The sequence below is a fragment of the Eurosta solidaginis genome, chromosome 1, assembly GCF_040869045.1.
Source record: "Eurosta solidaginis isolate ZX-2024a chromosome 1, ASM4086904v1, whole genome shotgun sequence".
NCBI classification, from domain to species: Eukaryota; Metazoa; Arthropoda; class Insecta; order Diptera; family Tephritidae; genus Eurosta; species Eurosta solidaginis.
The window spans coordinates 250,701,398-250,721,723 of NC_090319.1; the positions used below are offsets into that span (position 1 = coordinate 250,701,398).

Genomic DNA, 20,326 nt, shown 5'->3' on the forward strand with positions numbered 1-20,326 from the left:
ATCGGCTAATACGGCCCCAGGATGCTTGCAAAGGCCTGATGGTTCATGGACCGAAACTGGGGAGGAAACCCTGGGCCTACTGCTGAACACACATCTTCCAGGTGCAACCAGGAACGAACCAGGGGATCCACAAAGCTCGGCACAAGTAATAGTGCAACCTATACTGCACAAACTAGTTACATGAGATAAAATATCTTGGGCCATTCAATCTTTTGCACCATTTAAAACTCCAGAGCCGGGCGGAGTTACACCTATACAACTGCAACAATCACTGGAATGCAGCGCAATCTGGCTATACGCTATAATAGGAGGTGTTGTGGCAGTTAACCACAACCCACGTATATGGAAAAGATCTAAAGTGGTATTTATTCCCAAGGCAGGCAAAGCGTGCATCGCGAAAGAAAACGACTTTAGACCCATCAGTCTATCTTCGTTTCAACTAAATTTTGATGGAGACATATATCAGGGAGGCAGTGAACGACCAACTCTCTGAAGCACAAAACGCTCATATGAAGCGAAAATCAATGTAAATGACATTACACGAAATTATATCGTGCATAGAGAGATCGTTCTCCTTCAAGGAATACTGCCTGGCAGCTTTCCTAGATATAGAATGAGCGTTCAACAACATCAAGCCCGACTCAATCATTAAGGTACTGATCTGGGCATCGAATCTCAGCTGGTAGAGCTTGTGCACCAATTGCTGCTATGCAGGGTAGTACAGGCAGACCTTGCAGGGTTGTCGGTGAGCAGGTTCGTCAGTAGGGGAACTCCCCTCTGATGTGGGTCATGGCGGTGAATCAGCTGCCAAGGGACATGGAGGAGGATAGGGACTGTAAGTCATAGCATATGCTGATAAGTGGGAATTTTTCACAAACTCTCTGAAATATGATGCAGTTGGAATTAAGAAGGGTCGAAGCATGGGCCGCTGATAATGGTCTTCGCGTTTACCCAAATAAAACGGAGCTGGTGCTCATTACGAGGAAATATAAGATACCACCTCTCTCAACTCCGGTGCTGGCAAACACAGTGCTTAAGATAAGTGAGTCTGCCAACTATCTAGGGCTCACACTTGGTAAGAAATTGAACTGGACACAAAACACCACGAAACGTGTCCGCAAGGCCACGATTGCCCTCTACACATGTAAAGGGGCAATTGGACGGAAATGGGGTATGTCCCCTATGAGAGTGCATTGGATATACACGCCCATAGTTAGGTCAATATTGCTATACGGGGTGGCGGTATGGTGGCCCGCCCTGAATAAATCCTCGACGGTTCTTGCTCTGCAAAAGGTGCAAGGATCTGCACTATTATGTATAAGCGCAGCCATCCGCACTACGCCAACACAGGCTATGAATGTAATACTGAACCTACTACCCATAAATATAGTAGGCATAAAATATGCAGCATGTGCAACTATTACGCTGAGGAAACTGACCACATGGTCTCACTGCAACCATACTGAAATTCTTGACAAATCCTGCATACCAAATACCAATTTTAACAAGGGATACGAAATATTAATCCCTGAGAGGGAAAAGTTGGTAAGAGGGGGTGTCTACTCGGAACGATTGGACATACAAAGATCTTTTCGCCTTCCGGATCACTGTAGCGTAGTTCAGGCCGCGCTTGTGGCCATACAAGACGCTGTTCACTGCCTTTGGCAGATGGCAGTCCCTCAGAAGCACGTTTATATTTTCTCAGACAGCCAAGCAGCGCTGAAGCCCTTGACTCTGTACACCCCATTCTGAAACTGTAGTAGGCTGTCGCAGATCACTTAACGTGATGGCTGAACAGTTTACTCTGCATCTGGTATGGGTTCCGACAACAACAAAAACAACAGTTTGGGATAGGGCCGCCAACTTTAGTAAATGTCAAATCGGGAGGCTTGGGTGTTGAAGGATGAAGTGTGAAAATCAAAATTAACATTTCAGAAGCTATTTTATAGTTTCGAAAATAAACAACAGATGTTTGAATATGAGCCCAAGTGATTTTTCACACCCTTCTCATGCGTACATATTTCTTCAACTTAAGTATGAAAATAATGTCAAAGGAGTGTTTAAACCCCTACAACCTACTAAAGGATTTTGCATCGCTTATTCTTTTAGCCAATCGGGATAAAGAATTTTTGAAAAACACGGCACCTTTTTCGGGTAATTTGCTTTTTTTTAACAACTTGAGGACAATTTGAAAACATTCCGGCTTTTGTCATTTTATATAAATTCAATGTTCCTTATTAATTTTTTTGAAAAAATTATGCAAGAGCATTTAAATTTTTTATATAACTTTTCTTTTAGTGTTTTGTTTTAATAACTAGGTGAATTCGGTGATGCAAAATCCGTGTTAAGCTGACATCGAAAGCCCTTGTTTTTATAAATAATTTTCCAACAATTAGAGAGAGTTAAATTTTACAATTGGGTTCTAATAACTGCCAGTGATACGCATCCGTTGATACCGCTTTCGACGATATCTGACATTTGGGCCGCCGGCGCCACGCCGATATTTTTGACATTCGAATTCGAACCTGGAATCCTTTATTAATAGATAAAACAAAAACAATTTTTTTTGAATTTTTGTTGGCTGCAGAACTATGAGAAAATAAATTGAATTAAACTAGAAAGATAAATAATACTTATTTTTATTATTTTTAACTAGAGCTTACGATTTCTCGCGAGACTCACCTTCCCGCCATATTCTCGAATCTCGAAATACTCGTAAACGTCGCGAGCTTCTCGAAATTATTTAATCGACGGATTGGCTGTTTTATATAGAGCTTACGATTTATTCTGGAGCAATGGCAGAAAATTTCCACAATACCAGAACTGAAAAACGGCGAAATGTGTAGAGTACTGCCATTGCGGCAACTTAATTTAATGTCGAGAAGATCGCGAGCAGTACGAGTACTTCGAGATTCGAGAATCTCGCGAGAAGCCAAGTTCTCGTTTTCTCGATAAAAAATTAAAATATTATAAACCAAATTACATATGTATATAAATATGTTTTGAGTGAAGTATCGTTGGAAAGGCAATTTAATCAACAAAAACCAATAAAGAAAAAAACAGAGTGTTAAACTGTCAAAACAGCGACTAAGTTAAATGTTGAGAAGCTCGCGAGTTTTGTGAGTATTTCGAGATATTAAAATCGCGCGAGAAGCCGAGTTCTCGATTTTTCGGGTCTCGGAATACTCACTTGTGCTCGAGAAGAAATCGTAATCTCTATTTTTAACACATTTTGACGGCTTACTCAAATGAAAAAAATCTTAGTTTTAAAATATTTAGCGATGCCGTCTTAGCAGTAATTTATGTGTATTTTAAAAACGATTCAGTTTTATACACAATTTGGAATTCTGTTTTTATTCTGTTACACTAATATTAACGAAAATTATCGTTTTTACATCCGTTCTTGTATCACATTGGCACACTATTTTTAAACTTTTTTTTCTAGTTATTATAAAATATTTCACATAAAAATGAAAAAGGCATAACATAGAATATTGGAAAGATATCTATAGTATGTTTTCTTTTCTTATCGTAAGGCTTAAATCTATGAGTAAATATATGTAATTTGATGTGTGTTTGGAATGACTGTCAGCATCCGGCATTTATGTCTTCCTGTGTTTTGTCATGTAAGAGCCTACTTCCGACTATACACCTGACGATCGCGAGCTATGATGAAATAAAAAATATATATAAAATGTGTTAGATACTTCAATTATTATAATAACTATAGTTACGGGAAAAGTTTTTGATTATAAGTGAAACCGAAGGCGGATATTATAACGCACATTGTTTTATTAAAGTCAACCAATTACACGCACACATATCCGTACCACCTGAAAATACGGTTACTGGTGCGTATACCGCAAGAGCGTGTTAATAAAGTACATTTTTTCTAATAAACATATCACTTTCAAAGTTCAGCTTGGTTTTGAATAGTATATGTAAGAAATAACACCTAAACTAAAGTTTAACTAGCGAATTTCCGGAACCCACATCCAAATACTATTAGACTAAGTCGATTAGACTCCTATTGAAAAAAGTTCGTTCCTAGGTTGAAGGAAACAATCTCTCGAAAATTGTATCATCACAAAACAGTTCCTCAAGGAACGTTAAAACACTCACGAAATCAATTTTGTCCTGAAGTATCATGAAAATATTTCGGCACGATCCCGAGATAGTGCAGAAGTTATCCCGAAATAGCCCCAAAACTATCCCGAAAACAATCCGTAAATAGTTTTGAGAAGATAATACAACAACAACAGAAGATAGTTTTGAAATTATTTAACAAACAGCTGATACAATTTCAAACAATTATTGCTGCTATATTTGTTAAAAAAAACACAATTAACACCGGGCGCTATACACATACCTCGTAAGAGGTTTAGGACGGGCTCGGAGTACTTGCAAACCATTGCCGATTGGCTACCCCGCTTAGAAAAATGTTATCTAAAATATTTTGATGTTGCTCTTCCCGGGACGTGAACCCAGGTTGTTGTTGTTGTTGTTGTAGCAGTGCTTCGCCCCACCTAACAGACGCGACCGATCACAAACTGTCACCAATATCCTCTAACGGGAGTCCAAGGAAACTTGCTGTTTCAACAGGGGTGGACCATAGGGAAAGGGGTGTTAGAGGCGTTGGTTCCACATTACAATTAAAGAGATGGTTGGTGTCATGTGGGGACACATTGCAAGCGGGGCATACATTTTGTATGTCGGGGTTGATTCTGGATAGGTAAGAGTTTAACCTGTTACAGTATCCAGAACGAAGTTGAGCCAGAGTGACACGCGTTTCCCTGGGGAGTATGCGTTCCTCTTCCGCAAGTTTTGGATACTTTACTTTGAGTACTGGGTTCACCGGGCAATTCCCGGCATAAAGGTCCGACGCCTGTTTGTGGAGTTCACCAAGGACCTGCTTGTGTTTTTTCGCTTCATACGGCTGTGTTCTCAGATGCCGTATTTCCTCAAAATGCTTACGGAGATGACTCCTTAAGCCCCTAGGCGGTGCTGGCTCGTCAATCAGATGTCTGTTGGGATGCCCAGGTTTCTGGGTATTCAACAGGAACTGTTTGGTCAGCATCTCGTTTCTTTCCCTGATGGGGAGTATTCTCGCCTCATTATGTAGATGGTGTTCTGGGGACATAAGAAGACAGCCCGTGGCAATTCTGAGAGCAGTATTTTGGCAGGCCTGTAGCTTCTTCAAGTGGGTAATTTTTAGGCTTGGCGACCATATGGGTGACGCGTAGCACGTAATCGGCTGGCTAATTGCTTTGTATGTAGTCATGAGCGTTTCTTTATCTTTCCCCAGGTACTGCCAGCAAGGGATTTGAGGATTTTCTTACGGCTCTGAATTCTCGGAACAATTGCGGCTGCATGCTCACCAAAATGTAGATCCTGATCAAACGTCACACCCAAGATTTTGGGGTGTAGGACAGTCGGTAGCGTAGAGCCATCGACGTGGATGTTCAAAATGGTCGACATTTGGGACGTCCATGTTGTAAATAAGGTCGCGGAAGATTTAGTCGGTGATAATGCCAGGTTTCGCGAGGCGAAAAAACTGGAGAGATCAGGGAGGTAGCCGTTTATTTTATTGCATAGCTCATCGATCTGTGGGCCTGGGCCTGTGGCCATTACTGTGCAGTCATCGGCGTAGGAAACGATTGTGACTCCTTCCGGTGGTGAAGGTAGCTTAGATATGTAGAAATTAAACAAAAGTGGGGATAGGACCTTGTTTAATTCTCCTTGGCTTTGATGTTTCGTTTCTAAATAGCACCGATGCCTGCCGACCACCCAGATAATTTGCGGTCCACCTTTTAAGACATGGGGGAAGGGTAGACCCTTCCAGGTCTTGCAGTAACGAGCCATGGTTGACCGTATCAAAAGCTTTTGATAGGTCTAGCGCTACGAGTACTGTTCTCTGGTGGGGGTTTTGATTTAAACCGCAATTTATCTGGGTGCTGATGGCATTTAGCGCGGAGGTAGTGCTATGGAGTTTTCTGAAGCCATGCTGATGGGAGGCTAGTTGCAAATTTGCTTGGAAATAAGGGAGCAAAATGGCTTCGAGCGTCTTTGCTACTGGCGATAGGAGAGATATCGGGCGATACGACTCTCCTATGTTAGCTGGTTTACCAGGCTTTAGTAGCGGGACCACCTTGGCCATTCTCCATTTCTCGGGTATGACAAAGGTGGAAAGAGACAGGTTGAAGACCTGCGCTAAATATTTGAAACCCTCTTTCCCTAGGCTTTTAAGCATCGGCATGGCTATGCCGTCTGGGCCCACTGCTTTGGATGGTTTAGCACGACCAATGGCGTCCTCAACCTCTTTAGCGGTGATGGTGATTGGTGACGCGCTGAATTTGTGTTTATGTGCGTGTCTGTTGGCCCTCCGTCTAACTTTGTCGACCGTAGAATGCATTATATATTGTCGGCAGAAAGCGCTCGCGCATTTTTTCGCATCCGACAGCACTTTGTCGCCAAAGGCGATGGAAACTTTGTTGTTGTTGTTGTTGTTGTTGTAGCGATTAGGTTACTCCCCGAAGGCTTTGGGGAGTGTTATCGATGTGATGGTCCTTTGTCGGATACAGATCCGATACGCTCCGGTAACACAGCACCATTAAGGTGCTGGCCCGACCATCTCGGGAACGATTTATATTGCCACATTAAACCTTCAGGCCATCCCTCCCTCCCCACCCCCAAGTTCCATGAGGAGCTTGGAAACTTTGTCTTTGTGCTTAGTCGGATTCGATAGGGACTTTACGGTGGACCAAAGTTTACCCACACCGGTAGAGAGGTTACAACCTCTTAGGTGCTCCTCCCATTTCGCCCGCTTGTGTTCATCCACAAGCAATCTGATGCGTTGGTTTATATCCCTTATTTGGGGGTCGCCTGGATCAAGCTGCCTTATAAGGTCACGTTCTCTCGCTAAGTTTGCGGCCTCCGCCGGGAAGTGGGGCCGGATTTCGGGAATTCTCCCGGCGGGAATGAAACGTGCCGAGGCGGATTCAATGACCTTGCGGAAGGCACGCTCCCCTTGGCGGGCATCAGTCGGGATAGGGAGGGCAGCAAAGAGGTTGTCTGTAAAGGATTTATATTCTTCCCACTTTCCTTTTTTAAAGTTTATGAAAGTGCGTTTTTCGGTGACGATGAAGTCGGCGGTACGCTCGAGCGAAACAAGTATAGGCAGGTGGTCGGATGCCAATGATACCATCGGCTGCCAGTTGACGCAGTTTACGAGTTCTGCGCTCACGATTGAGATATCTGGCGAACTGTGACAGCTTCCTACCATACGTGTGGGGGCGTCTCCGTTTATTGTGCAGAACGTCGTTTCTTCTATTTGATCCGCCAACATCTCGCCCCTACTGTCCGCCCGCAAATTTGAATGCCATAGATCATGATGGGCATTGAAGTCGCCTAAAATAATGCGATTGTTTCCAGTGAGTAAGGCTCTGATATTAGGGCGGTATCCACCGGGGCAACATGTGGCAGGGGGGATGTAGATGTTGATGATTTCTAGGTTTGCATCGCCTGACCGGACAGATAGGGCTTGACGTTCTAAGACGTTGTCCCTGCGGTCGATGCCAGGATCAAATATGTGATATTGCACAGAGTGGTGTATTATAAACGCGAGGCCGCCTCCATTTCCGCTCTCGCGATCTTTTCTGTGGACATTATACCCAGAGCAGGTCTGCAATGCAGATCGTGCTGTGAGTTTAGTCTCTTGAATCGCAGCAATGCGGATGTTGTGCCGCTTCATGAAATTGACTATCTCCGTAATCTTCCCTGTTAGTCCATTACAGTTTAACTGCAGAATTCTGAAGTGCATGAGGGGAGACGTCGCCACTCTGGGGGTAAGTGACGGGTGACTACGCCTGGGTTGAGGAAGGCCAGGACGCAATTGCTGTTGTGGCCCTGGGACTGGGCGTCCTTGGGCAAGCATTGGGGTACCCGCATGATTTGGGTTTGCGACCTGGCAACATGGCGCGATGAAACCCGTCGAGGGGTTGCCGTCGCGGAGACCAGAACATCTAGGAAAGTGGCACCACCCAAGGCAGGAGCTGCATTGGGCGGATGTCGCAAACATATATATTCTGTGCTGGCAAACGGTGCAAACGGAGGTAGGGACTAAGAGTCTGGTTCCCTGACCTACACGATTGCTGCCGGAAAAGAGGGGGGGAGAAGACGGGGGCAGGGGCTGTTGCTCAGCATTGCTTCCGACTCTACTACGAAGATTGTAGTTATGAGTGGTAGCAGCTGTTTGAGTTGTTGGCGCCGTAAGGGGCGAGCAGCAGCGGGTACTTGTTGTGGCTTGCTGAGCAGCGGGGCTGCTGGAAGGTAATGGGGGGGCGCTTAGACGTAGACTACGAGGCGCCCTTGGGCGTGAACAGCAAGGAGCCACAAAAGATTTATAAAAGTTACGTGGACGTCGGGTTTTGGGATCAAGCCCAGAACAACCTGTCCGATGCACCCATCCCTTACACGAGACACACTGAACAGAGTATGACCGTCCTAAAAAGATTCTTTTCCGGCAGATGCAGCAAAACCATTTCTGAGGACCGGGGTCAGGAGACGGACCCGGATTGGATTCGATACCTTCCCGGAGCAAGAGAATATGGAGCAGTCCTGCTGCAAGGAGCTGCTGGGAGGATGACAATTTGTGGGAGGGACGAAACAAATTAAATGGGGTTACACTGAAATGACAGTCCTTGGTCGGGAAAAATCCCGAGTCGCTCCGGTACATAGAACCGACTGCCTTGGGAAGCGACGTGAACCCAGGTCATAGGTTTTTACTATATAATAATATCATAATATAACGCTTCCCAAGGCAGTCGGTTCTATGTACCGGAGCGACTCGGGGTTTTTCCCGACCAAGGACTGTCATTTCAGTGTGACCCCATCTAATTTGTTTCGTCCCTCCCACAAATTGTCATCCTCCCAGCAGCTCCTTGTAGCAGGACTGCTCCATATTCTCTTACTCCGGGAAGGCATCGAACCCAATCCGGGTCCGTCTCCTGACCCCGGTCCTGAGAAATGCTTTTGCTGCATATGCCGGAAAAGAATCTTTTTAGGACGGTCATACTCTGTTCAGTGTGTCTCGTGCAAGGGATGGTTGCATCGGACAGGTTGTTCTGGGCTTGATCCCAAAACCCGACGTCCACGTAACTTTTATAAATCTTTTGTGGCTCCTTGCTGTTCACGCCCAAGGGCGTCCCGTAGTCTACGCCTTAGCGCCCCCCACTACCTTCCAGCAGCCCCGCTGCTCCGCAAGCCACAACAAGTACCCGCTGCTGCTCGCGCCCCACGGCGCCAACAACTCAAACAGCTGATACCACTCATAACTACTACCTTCGTAGTAGAGTAGCAATGCTGAGCATCAGCCCCTGCCCCCGTCTTCTCCCCCCCTCTTTTCAGGCAGCAATCGTGCAGGTCAGGAAAACAGACTCTTAGTCCCTGCCTCCGTTTGCACCGTCTGCCAGCACAGAATATATAGGTTTGCGACATCCGCTCAATGCAGCTCCTGCCTTGGGTGGTGCCACTTTCCTAGATGTTCTGGTCTCCGCGACGGCAACCCCTCGACGGGTTTCATCGCGCCATGTTGCCAGGTCGCAAACCCAAATCATCCGGGTACCCCAATGCTTGCCCAAGGGCGCCCAGTCCCAAGGCCACAACAGCAATTGCGTCCTGGCCTTCCACAACCTAGGCGTAGTCACCCCTCACTTACCCCTAGAGTGGCGGCGTCACCCCTCATGCACTTCAGAATTCTGCAGTTCAACTGTAATGGACTAACTGGGAAGATTACGGAGATAGTCGATTTCATGAAGCGGCACAACATCCGCATTGCTGCGATTCAAGAGACTAAACTCACAGCAAGATCTGCATTGCAGACCTGCTCTGGTTATAATGTCCACAGGAAAGACCGCGAGAGCGGAAATGGAGGCGGCCTCGCGTTTATTATACACCACTCTGTGCAATATCATATATTTGATCCTGGCATCGACCGCAGTGACAATGTCTTAGAACGTCAAGGCCTATCTGTCCGGTCAAGCGATGCAAATCTAGAAATCATCAACATCTACATCCCTCCTGTCACCTGTTGCCCCAGTGGATACCGCCCTAATATCGAGGCCTTACTCACTGGCAACAATCGCATTATCTTGGGCGATTTCAATGCCCATCACGACCTATGGCATTCAAACTTGCGGGCGGACAGTAGGGGTGAGATGTTGGCGGATCAAATAGACGAAACGACGTTCTGCACAATAAACGGAGACGCCCCCACACGTATGGTAGGAAGCTGTCATAGCTCGCCAGATATCTCAATCGTGAGCGCAGAACTCGTAAACTGCATCAACTGGCAGCCGATGGTAACATTGGCATCCGACCACCTGCCCATACTTATTTCGTTCGAGCGTACCGCCGACTTCATCGTCACCGAAAACGCACTTTCATAAACTTCAAAAAAGGAAAGTGGGAAGAATATAAATCTGCAACAGACAGCAGCTTTGCTGCCCTCCCTATCCCGACTGATGCCCGCCAAGGGGAGCGTGCCTTCCGTAAGGTCATTGAATCCGCCTCGGCACATTTCATTCCCGCCGGGAGAATTCCCGAAATCCGGCCCCACTTCCCGGCGGAGGCCGCGAGCTTAGCGAGGGAACGCGACCTTATAAGACAGCTTGATCCAGGCGACCCCCAAATAAGGGATATAAACCAACGCATCAGATTGCTTGTGGACGAACACAAGCGGGCGAAATGGGAAGAGCACCTAAGAGGTTGTAACCTCTCTACCGGTGTAGGAAAACTTTGGTCCACCGTAAAGTCCCTATCGAATCCGACTAAGCACAAAGACAAAGTTTCCATCGCCTTTGGCGATAAGGTGCTGTCGGATGCGAAAAAATGCGCGAGCGCTTTCTGCCGACAATATATAATGCATCCTACGGTCGACAAAGATAGACGGAGAGCCAATAGACACGCACATAAACACAAACTCAGCGCGTCACCAATTACCATCACCGCTAGAGAGGTTGAGGACGCCATTGGTCGCGCTAAACCATCCAAAGCAGTGGGCCCAGACGGCATAGCCATGCCGATGCTTAAAAACCTAGGGAAAGAGGGTTTCAAATATTTGGCGCATGTCTTCAACCTGTCTCTTTCCACCTTTGTCATACCCGAGAAATGGAAAATGGCCAAGGTGGTCCCGCTACTATAGCCTGGGAAACCAGCTAACGTAGGTGAGTCATATCGTCCGATATCTCTCCTATCGCCAGTGGCAAAGACGCTTGAAGCCATTTTGCTCCCTTATTTTCAAGCACATTTGCAGCTAGCCACTCATCAGCATGGCTTCAGAAAACTCCATAGCACTACCTCCGCGCTAAATGTCATTAGCACCCAGATAAATTGCGGTTTGAATCAATTCAGGAACGAAATATCAAAGCCAAGAAGAATTAAACAAGGGGTACTCAGGGTGGTGTCCTATCCCCACTTTTGTTTAATTTTTACATATCAAAACTTCCTTCGCCACCAGAAGGAGTTACTATCGTTTCTTACGCCGATGACTGCACAATAATGCCCACAGGCCCGGGCCCAAAGATCGATGAGCTTTGCAACAAAATAAACGGCTACCTCCCTGATCTCTCCAGTTTTTTCGCCTCGCAAAACCTGGCATTATCACCGACTAAATCATCCGCGACCCTATTTACAACCTGGACGTCCCAAATGTCAACCATTTTGAACATCCACGTCGATGGCACTCCGCTACCGACTTTCCTACACCCCAAAATCTTGGGTGTGACGTTTGATCAGGATCTACATTTTGGTGAGCACGCAGCCGCAATTGTTCCGAAAATCCAGGGCCGTTTAAAATCCTCAAATCCCTTGCTGGCATTACTTGGGGAAAAGACAAAGAAACGCTCATTACCACATACAAAGCAATTGGCCAGCCGTTTGCGTGCTACACCCCCCTATATGGTCCCCAAGCCTAAAAACTACCCACTGGAAGAAGCTACAGGCCTGCCAAAATACTGCGCTCAGAACCGCCACGGGCTGTCTTCTTATGTTCCCAGAACACCATCTACATAATGAGGCGAGAATACTCCCCATCAGGGAGAGAAATGAGATGCTAACCAAACAGTTCCTGTTGAATACCCAGAAACTGGGCATCCCAACAGACATCTGATTGATGAGCCAGCACCGCCTAGGGACTTAAGGAGTCATCTCCATAAGCATTTTTGGGAAATACGGCACCTGAGAACTCAGCCATATGAAGCAAAAAAACACAAGCAAGCCTTTGGTGAACTCCACAAACAGGCGTCGGACCTTTATGCCGGGAATTGCCCGGTGAATCCAGTACTCGGGGAACAGTACCCAAAACTTGCGGAAGAGGAACGCATACTCCCCAGGGAAGCGCGAGTCACTCTGGCTCAACTTCGTTCTGGATACTGTAACAGGTTAAACTCTTACATATCCAGAATCAACCCCGACATACAAATGTCCCCACATGACACCAACCATCTGTTTAATTGTAATGTGGAACCAACGCCTCTAACACCCCTTTCATTATGGTCCACCCCTGTCGAAACAGCAAATTCCCTTGGACTCCTGTTAGAGGATATTGATGACAATTTGTGATCGGTCGCAGCTATTAGGTGGGGCGAAACATTGCTACAACAACATTATATGGAAACCATTTCGGGAGAACTTCAGGGTCATTTCATTAACAGCAGAGGCTCTGGCGACCCCGAACTCCTCATGGATCTAAAGGGTGGGAGGCTGGGATAGCCTAGAAGAAGGCGAGATGGTCATACCAAATCGTTCCCGGGATGGTCGGGCTTGGTACCGGAACGTACCGGATCTGCATCCGGTAGAGGACCATCAACATCGATAACACTCCCCAAGGCCTTCGGGGAGCGTCCTTATCGCTACAACAACAACAACATGAGAACCAATAACGCAGAAATTTAGGTGAAAGAGTCTTAAAAACGTATTTTGCCAATATTACGTCGCCATAATGGTTAATCTATATTTTGGATTGATTTGGCTCCATAACATTACGCTAGTGTCACCCAAAAGTTTCTCCAAGATAAAAAAATGTTAGGAAAAACTTTGAATCCACCCAACGTGCCTACGTTGCGGCCAACTAAGCGATATTCTGCTCAGAAGGCAAAACTTTTGAGAATAGGGAAACCAACAAAAACGGTTGCAGAAGTAAAAAAGAATATGGCAAACAGTGGCGCTTAGGGGTGTGAACACAATTGTACAAAACTTGATGTCGGGTCTCTCCAGAAAACTTCGGCCATACGGACAGGCAACGAATAAAATGATGAAATTTCTTTACCTGTCGTTGATATAGATATGTATTTCCATTCTTATAAAAAAAAAGGTACACAGTTAGCACTTTCCGAGAATTTTTTAAGCTGTTTTGTACCAGTCCTTAAGTTTTATCATCAGCCTTTCGAGTGTAAAAGAATTGTATCAAATTATATTGTTATAGTTTCAGCTTGAACACATCGAAAATGAGGCATGGTTTTCAAGGGGTTAAGTAAGCGAAACTTAAGCCACATTTGTCCATGGGATGGAATGTATCGTATATTCTTAGACCGTTTTGAGACTCCCTCGTGGCACCGCTCGTGAACATTATGTGGAAACCAGTTCGGGACAACTTCAGGGTCATTTCAAGCCTTATTCGGGACACCTTAACTTTGCAACAGTTGTAGGATTTTTATTCGGCAAACTTCGGGATTTTTGTTGGAATCATTTCAAGGCCAATTCGGAAGAATTTCAGGGATCTGAGGCTGTCCCAAACTGATACGTAAAATAATCTCAAAGTGATCTTGAAATTGGTCTCGAAATAGTATCAAAATGATTCTAACGTGATCCTGTAAGTATCCCGAAATGGTTTCGAAATAGTCTTAAATGATCCTGATGGTTGGATGTAGTCCCGAAATGATTCTGAAGGCAGCACGAAACGCTCATAAGGGTGCCGCAGCACCAAAATGGTCCAAGAATATAGTACGTAGTCCCATCTCTTTAAGAAATTCATCGAAGTCCGTCAACACCTTACGGATAAACAAACGTGTCACCCATCGCCGACACACAATGTAGTTTTTCATATCAACGAAATCCAGTGACATCGCCACAATCACGCAAGGGATCCATAATTCGTTAAACGAATTCAGAGGTTTTTGAAATGACCCAGTTACTTTCTTAATTTTGTCCTCAGATAAATTTCGTATAAAAACGTAAAGTGATAACTGTATGCTATTTGAAAGTGTAGTATAAGCAAATTTTAATACACCCTTTACTTACAAGTAGAGATGGCCCCTGACGACGAATTAAAAGCATGCGAACTAGCGTGTCGTTTAATTTTATGTGCTGAAACTGTTTGAGTAGTAATTGTACTAGGCGTGATTCCTCGTGAAGTTGTTCCTGCCATTTTTGATGTCATCGCAGTCGTTGTGTGGGTGGGACTGGCTCTGCCAGTAGCTAATGCCGCTTCTTTATTCGTGGGCATGGAATTGTGTCGTTGAAATGAGTTGCGAGGTTTCTTCGATTGCTGTGTTGCCTGCAATATAACATCGTCGAGTGAAAGAAACCAATCATCGGGAGAATCATCTTCGAGGAACTTCATATAGAGCGAGGAGCGTTTTTCATGCTGCTCAGAGTTAGATACCCGTTTTTGAATTTCTGCACGCTCACACGCCTTTTTTTCATTATTACTGTACATCTTTGCTGAGTTTGTTTTTGCAATAACTACGTCATTCGGTGCTTTTTGAGCTAGTTCTTCTATTTTCGATTCTACTTGTTGAGTAGCTTCAAGAAGTATATCATCAGCAGCAGAATCGTTGAAAAAATCATCGAAAGTATCATTTCCATTCGAAAATATATCTTCAATTTTTGCAAAGTCCACAACCGCGGCCCTGTGTGAATCTGCGGAGTTTTTGCTGTTGTTGTTGTTGGTCTCCTTTTGGCATTTTGATGGTGATTGGTTGTTACTTTCCATACTCTGTTTACGCCGTTTTTGGGTTTCTCTCAATTGCTCTTCTAGTTTTGCGCAACGTTGCTTTAGCAATTCATCCGCTCGCAGCTTTTCCGCTCTTCGCATTTCTATTTCTAACTTCCGACGATGCTCCTCTTTTTGCTTTTCATATGCAAATCGCTGAGTATGAGATTCCACACGCATACGTCCCAGGGAGTTTCTTACATCTGATTTACTTGAACCCGCTGATGTAACATTATTTTCCGCACCAGAAGCTGAGTCGGGTGTAATGGCAAATGATCCTATTTGCTCATCTACAGAATGTCGGCCCCATTTCCAGCTTACTTCAGGACTATTGGAGGTAAGTGTCTGAGAGAGCAAATTAGAGGGTGAATTGATGCTATCACAGAACCGTGGTGAATATTCAACGCTATCGTCTAAACTAAATTTTTTGTGGGGCGGTGTACACACAACACCACCATCGGAACTAATTGAAGACATAGAAGGTGATTTCTGTTTTCTGTATCTATATTCTTCACTATCATCTAAATTACTTAGAATTTCCTTAAATTTGGGACCTGCGCTCCCTTGTTGAATTAAAGTTGATCCTGTATAATAAAGAAAATAAAATTAAAAACTTGTTGATTGTCGCGATAGTGTAAGCGGCGGCACAATACCATCTCTCTTTTGATGCCGCCCCAATGATAACGAGAACTTTTTTTTTATTTTTGGTGTTCTCTCCATCTCAATCAAGCGATGATTTGATGATTTTATAGTTCCAATACTACATTAATTACACTAATAAATATTTCTATTTTAATTGAAAAACAAACCGTAGGAGAATCGCGCCAACCCAAAATTATAAGCAATTTGCCTATTACTCTGGAACAAAACGAAAAGGAACATAACAGTTCAGAATTTCAGTCGCGACTAGCGCGTTGAAAATGAAACACAGGGGGAAAATGAAAGATATATTAGCTATCATCCGGTGGCAAAATCCTGAGCCAGATAAATAATTTTGCATGTAAATCGATTTAAAAAATCGATTTAATCGATCAATCGAACCAAACAAAGATTATTTAAATTTTGCTTATTCTTTGTAACAGGTGTTTGGTTAACGCATTTACATTGGAAGCAGTAAGGAAGGCGGTCGGCATGATGTGTTGGTGCACAGTGGCTAGTCATTGTCGGCTGGGGCGGGTCCTTGCCAACCTTACTGTTCCTGCGCCATAAACAGAAAAAAGGTCATATCATGCCTATCAAAACGAGCAGCTGTCAAATTCAAAACAAACTGACATAAGCGCAGAGACCGACTCAAAACGCTTATAAATTCAAAATAAAACAACATCCGGCCGAACCGGATGTCACGGACAGACCGTTAACATTCAAAAAATTTAAACTTCAAAAAAAAAATCAAACGCAAAAAAAAATTACCGAACCGGACACGGCCGGTTACTAAAGCTGAAATTCAAAACAAAAAAAAAACGCTGAAAAATTAAAATGCAAAAAGGAAATGGGCCGAATATAACTTGGGGCGCCGCGGGTGTTGTTGCGACGCCCGGTGCTTGTCCCACCCTCAAAATCCATGGCCACCGACGCACCTAAATTTCGGTGGCCCCTTACCTGTATGCCCTACGTGCGTTCTAAATAAAATTGAATGCCAGCATTCCCATTTCAATTACAAATTTATTGATGATTCATTATATAAAAAAAAAACTGAATTAATAATTATTGTAATATATATATATAGATAGGGACCTACGTTGGCCCTTTAATTTTCGACTGAATCTTGTTTTGGTTTTCTCTCAATTACAAAACATTGGGCCCTATTCCATGTAACATTTATAGGTTCTACTGGGTAATTAACGTTAACTGCCCCTTGGTTATGGTACTTAGATATAACGCGCCATTCAAATTTCATTTTATGGATTTTTGCTTCAATAATCGGAAATTTTAACATTGATCAAATTGATTGATTACTCATGACCCGATAGTGCAAACTTCAATACGTACTAGCCGTCACTACAGGGGTTCACAACTTCCGATGAAATGTTTCTTACCGACTAAGTATATTCAAAACGTATACGCCCATGCATGGATGTACCTATGTAGCGAGTAAGGAACACCCCCCCTTTTTTTTAAAGAATATTTAAATGAAGTTCGCATTAATTACGGTAACGCATCTAATTACGTACATGTTTGTATGTAGACCTAAATATTTATCTTATTTTGCATAAGCATTTATGTACTTATCTACAAAGTGTGTTAACTTTTATATATCCAAATATTCTAAACCAGCTTATAAATTACATATTATTATACATATCGAAATACCACAAACGAATTCAACACCCCTTTTTTTCCTTTTTTTTTATATAATGTAGCGGAAAAGTAACAATCCTACCGGAGGTATGCAAACATCATAAACCTCTTTTCTTTTTTTTTTTGATCTACTTGAAGACGGGGCTTAGGTCAATAAACCTCAGTCAATCACAGGCCTTGCGGAAAATATTCGACAGAAAAGCGGACAGTTATCACCGATCCCCGAAAAGCTTGAGCAAATTCTCTGTGCAGCGACTTATCGGATATCACCATTTCCACTTAAAAAGGGCAAATGACAATTAACTACTTATTTCGGTATATAACACCAATCTTTGTATAGCGTAGATCCATTTGTGATACTTTGTATTGTATTTTTAGTGTATTGGTATTTATTTATTTATCTTCTATTGCTTTAATTTTTGGAGGATCCTAACGCTACTAACTCACTCTACATAAATATGTATGTATATTTCATAAATAGTACATTAAATTCAAAACACGCCTGAGCTTGTTTAAATACTAGATGTTTTAAATCAATATAATATTTTTATAGAATTATACGCAAAACCGAATTTTTAATTATGATTTGCAAACAGATAAATTTAATTTAGTTCTTTTATCAAATTCGTTAAACATTTTGATAACGAATACTAAATTATAAAATAAAAGTTCTAAACTAAAGTTACCAAGCGTGCCAAAAACAACTTCTTTATTAATAATAAAGTGCTAGCCAACTAGTGCTTTTATTAGCATTATGTATAAAAAAATCTAAGCAAATGCAATCAATTGCTTATATACTCTAACACAATTTTTTGTTGGTTGATTAACTCTAGCTTCTATTTGGTTAAGTCAAATCGGAAAAAAATATATTTGATTATGCCAGATTTCTACTAGTTAAACCACTAACTACTTAGGCACGACTCACCCGGTAGGCTAATACCTACTTAGCCAGCACGAGGCTGTGGTTGTCTGTGGTTGTTGTTATTGCTGGTGCAAGGCCGGTTAAATTGTTACGCCTGTTGTTGTCGTTATTGCTGGTGCGAGGCCGGTTTAATTGTTACGCCCTGTTTTTGTCGTTATTGCTGGTGCAAGGTCAGTTTAATTCGGTGGGCCTATATGAAGCGGCCTTTGCAGTTATTATCGTGGCCGGCGGTTGTTGCGTCCGGTTTATCTCGGTGGGCCTATATGAAGCGGCCTTTCTGTTGTTGTTGGTGGTGGTTGGTTACAGCGGCCTATATGAAGCGGCCTTTCTGTTGTTGTTGGTGGTGCTTGGTTACAGCGGCCTATATGAAGCGGCCTTTCTGTTGTTGTTGGTGGTTGGTTACAACGGCCTATATGTTGTTGTGCGGTCAGTGGTTGTCGTCTTAATATTAAACTTCCCCTTTTACAGAGGGTATTTCTTTACCTCACACTATTCTCATAGGGGCTTTTTGGATAAAAATTAACACGTTCTTGAAATCCTGCTAACATTCACCAGCACCCACACGGCCGACCAACAAATTACGCCCGCAACCGTAGCCCAAGCACACCACGTATTCACTTCAAAAAAATTTACCGAAATCTCGTTTGGATTTTTTTTGCTTTTAGTTACTTTAGGCTCTAATTTCAATATGCGCACCTAAGAGCCCATAGTTTATAGGTAATGCTTTTCGCCTAGTTGTAAGGTTCACGGCGTTGCTATCATCTCAATTCCCTGGCAAAACCCAACCGATCCCAACGCTTGCCATCTAAGTTTCTTTTCTTCTGCCAAAAATGGCCGACCGCGCCATGGCATTGTGGAAAAACTTTCGTTCCATTATTGCGACTGCGCAGTGGAACGGTGCCGTTAAATCGCATGATTTAACTGTGGTTGCCATGGTAGAACCATACAAGCCGGTAGTCGCGGTGACAATCCTGCAGCCATCATTAAAAGTTCGATATATTTGGGTTTTGTGAACCGATGGACTAATGTCAAAATCATACTGCGCTGAAAGTTAATGTGTCAATTCGTATGAACCTACTAGTCAGCTGTCACCTTGTATAGTTACGCCATGGTGGTTGCCGTTATTGGGAATTTTCCCACATCGTTGGATTATTTCGTGATGCCACCTGCGCGAAATTAACAAAATTTTGTTTCATCCACCCCAGGCAGACATGAGTGAGGGTGAATCCTACCTTTTTCCCTATCACTAGCCAACTGGTACGTTCCAATGTTGAATCCCCCAAGTGGACCATAACAAACCTGCTTCGCTTGGAAGACCTGACGATGAAGCGAACAGGAAACTGGTTCATCTGTGGGAAGCCACTACCGGGAACCTCCGATGCCAATCAACGTGGGGCACGACTCACCCCTGAGATAAGAGTCTCAAAGTCCCACTTCGAAGCTAGCCGGGCAACACAGGTCCATCAACAAAAAAAAAGGTTAAGTCGAGTTGGAATTATTTCTGTTTCCTAGTTTAAAGTGCTTTGCGGCAATCAGACATTTTGATATGGAGAACTCGTCAAAACTCCGAAAGATGATTTCTAGTGGTTATCGCCACCACAGAAAGGCAAGACAAAAAAAAAGTGTAGACATTTTGATATGGAGAACTCGTCCAAACTCCGAAAGGCTAGTCCGACCTAAGCGTGGACTGCCAGGATGTTCACGGTCCTCTGTGAGTACGCGTGTGAACACCCCATGAGGTCAGTGCTCGGGGAGAATACTGGGCGAGATGTCCCCGACCGCCAAAACGCCCAGATAAAAAAGTCCGATTGGTAGGTAGATAAAAAAAATCATTTGGTAATTTGGCAAAAAAAAGTGTTCTTGTTGTTCATTGTGGACGAATATCCGAAGCATGAAAGCGACCTATCACTTTCCCGTTTAGGTCTTCGAGATCATACAGTGCATTGCCTATTTTTCGGAGCACGCGACACTTCAGGTATTTTGGCAGGAATTTGGCGTTAATGCCCTGTTTGAAGTTACTTAAGGCAAAGTTTTTCCGGAAAACTTCCTGACCTTCCTTATAGTTGACTTGTCTAGAGCGCTTGTTATAGGTGGTTACTCCTTAGCCTGATCTAAAT

At 43.7% G+C, this 20,326-nt stretch overlaps 1 protein-coding gene across 1 annotated transcript; it reads right to left on the minus strand.

Annotated features, from left to right (window-relative positions):
• Nucleotides 1-3,321: 3,321 nt before the first annotated feature.
• On the minus strand, nucleotides 3,322-15,835 carry LOC137241918 (uncharacterized). The gene is made up of 3 exons (XM_067769272.1): nucleotides 15,643-15,835; nucleotides 14,296-15,573; nucleotides 3,322-3,666 (listed from the first exon to the last, which is right to left on the minus strand). The coding sequence occupies exons 1-3, from the start codon at nucleotides 15,707-15,709 to the stop codon at nucleotides 3,635-3,637; spliced, it is 1,377 nt and encodes a 458-aa protein (XP_067625373.1). The 5' UTR covers nucleotides 15,710-15,835; the 3' UTR covers nucleotides 3,322-3,634.
• Nucleotides 15,836-20,326: the final 4,491 nt, after the last annotated feature.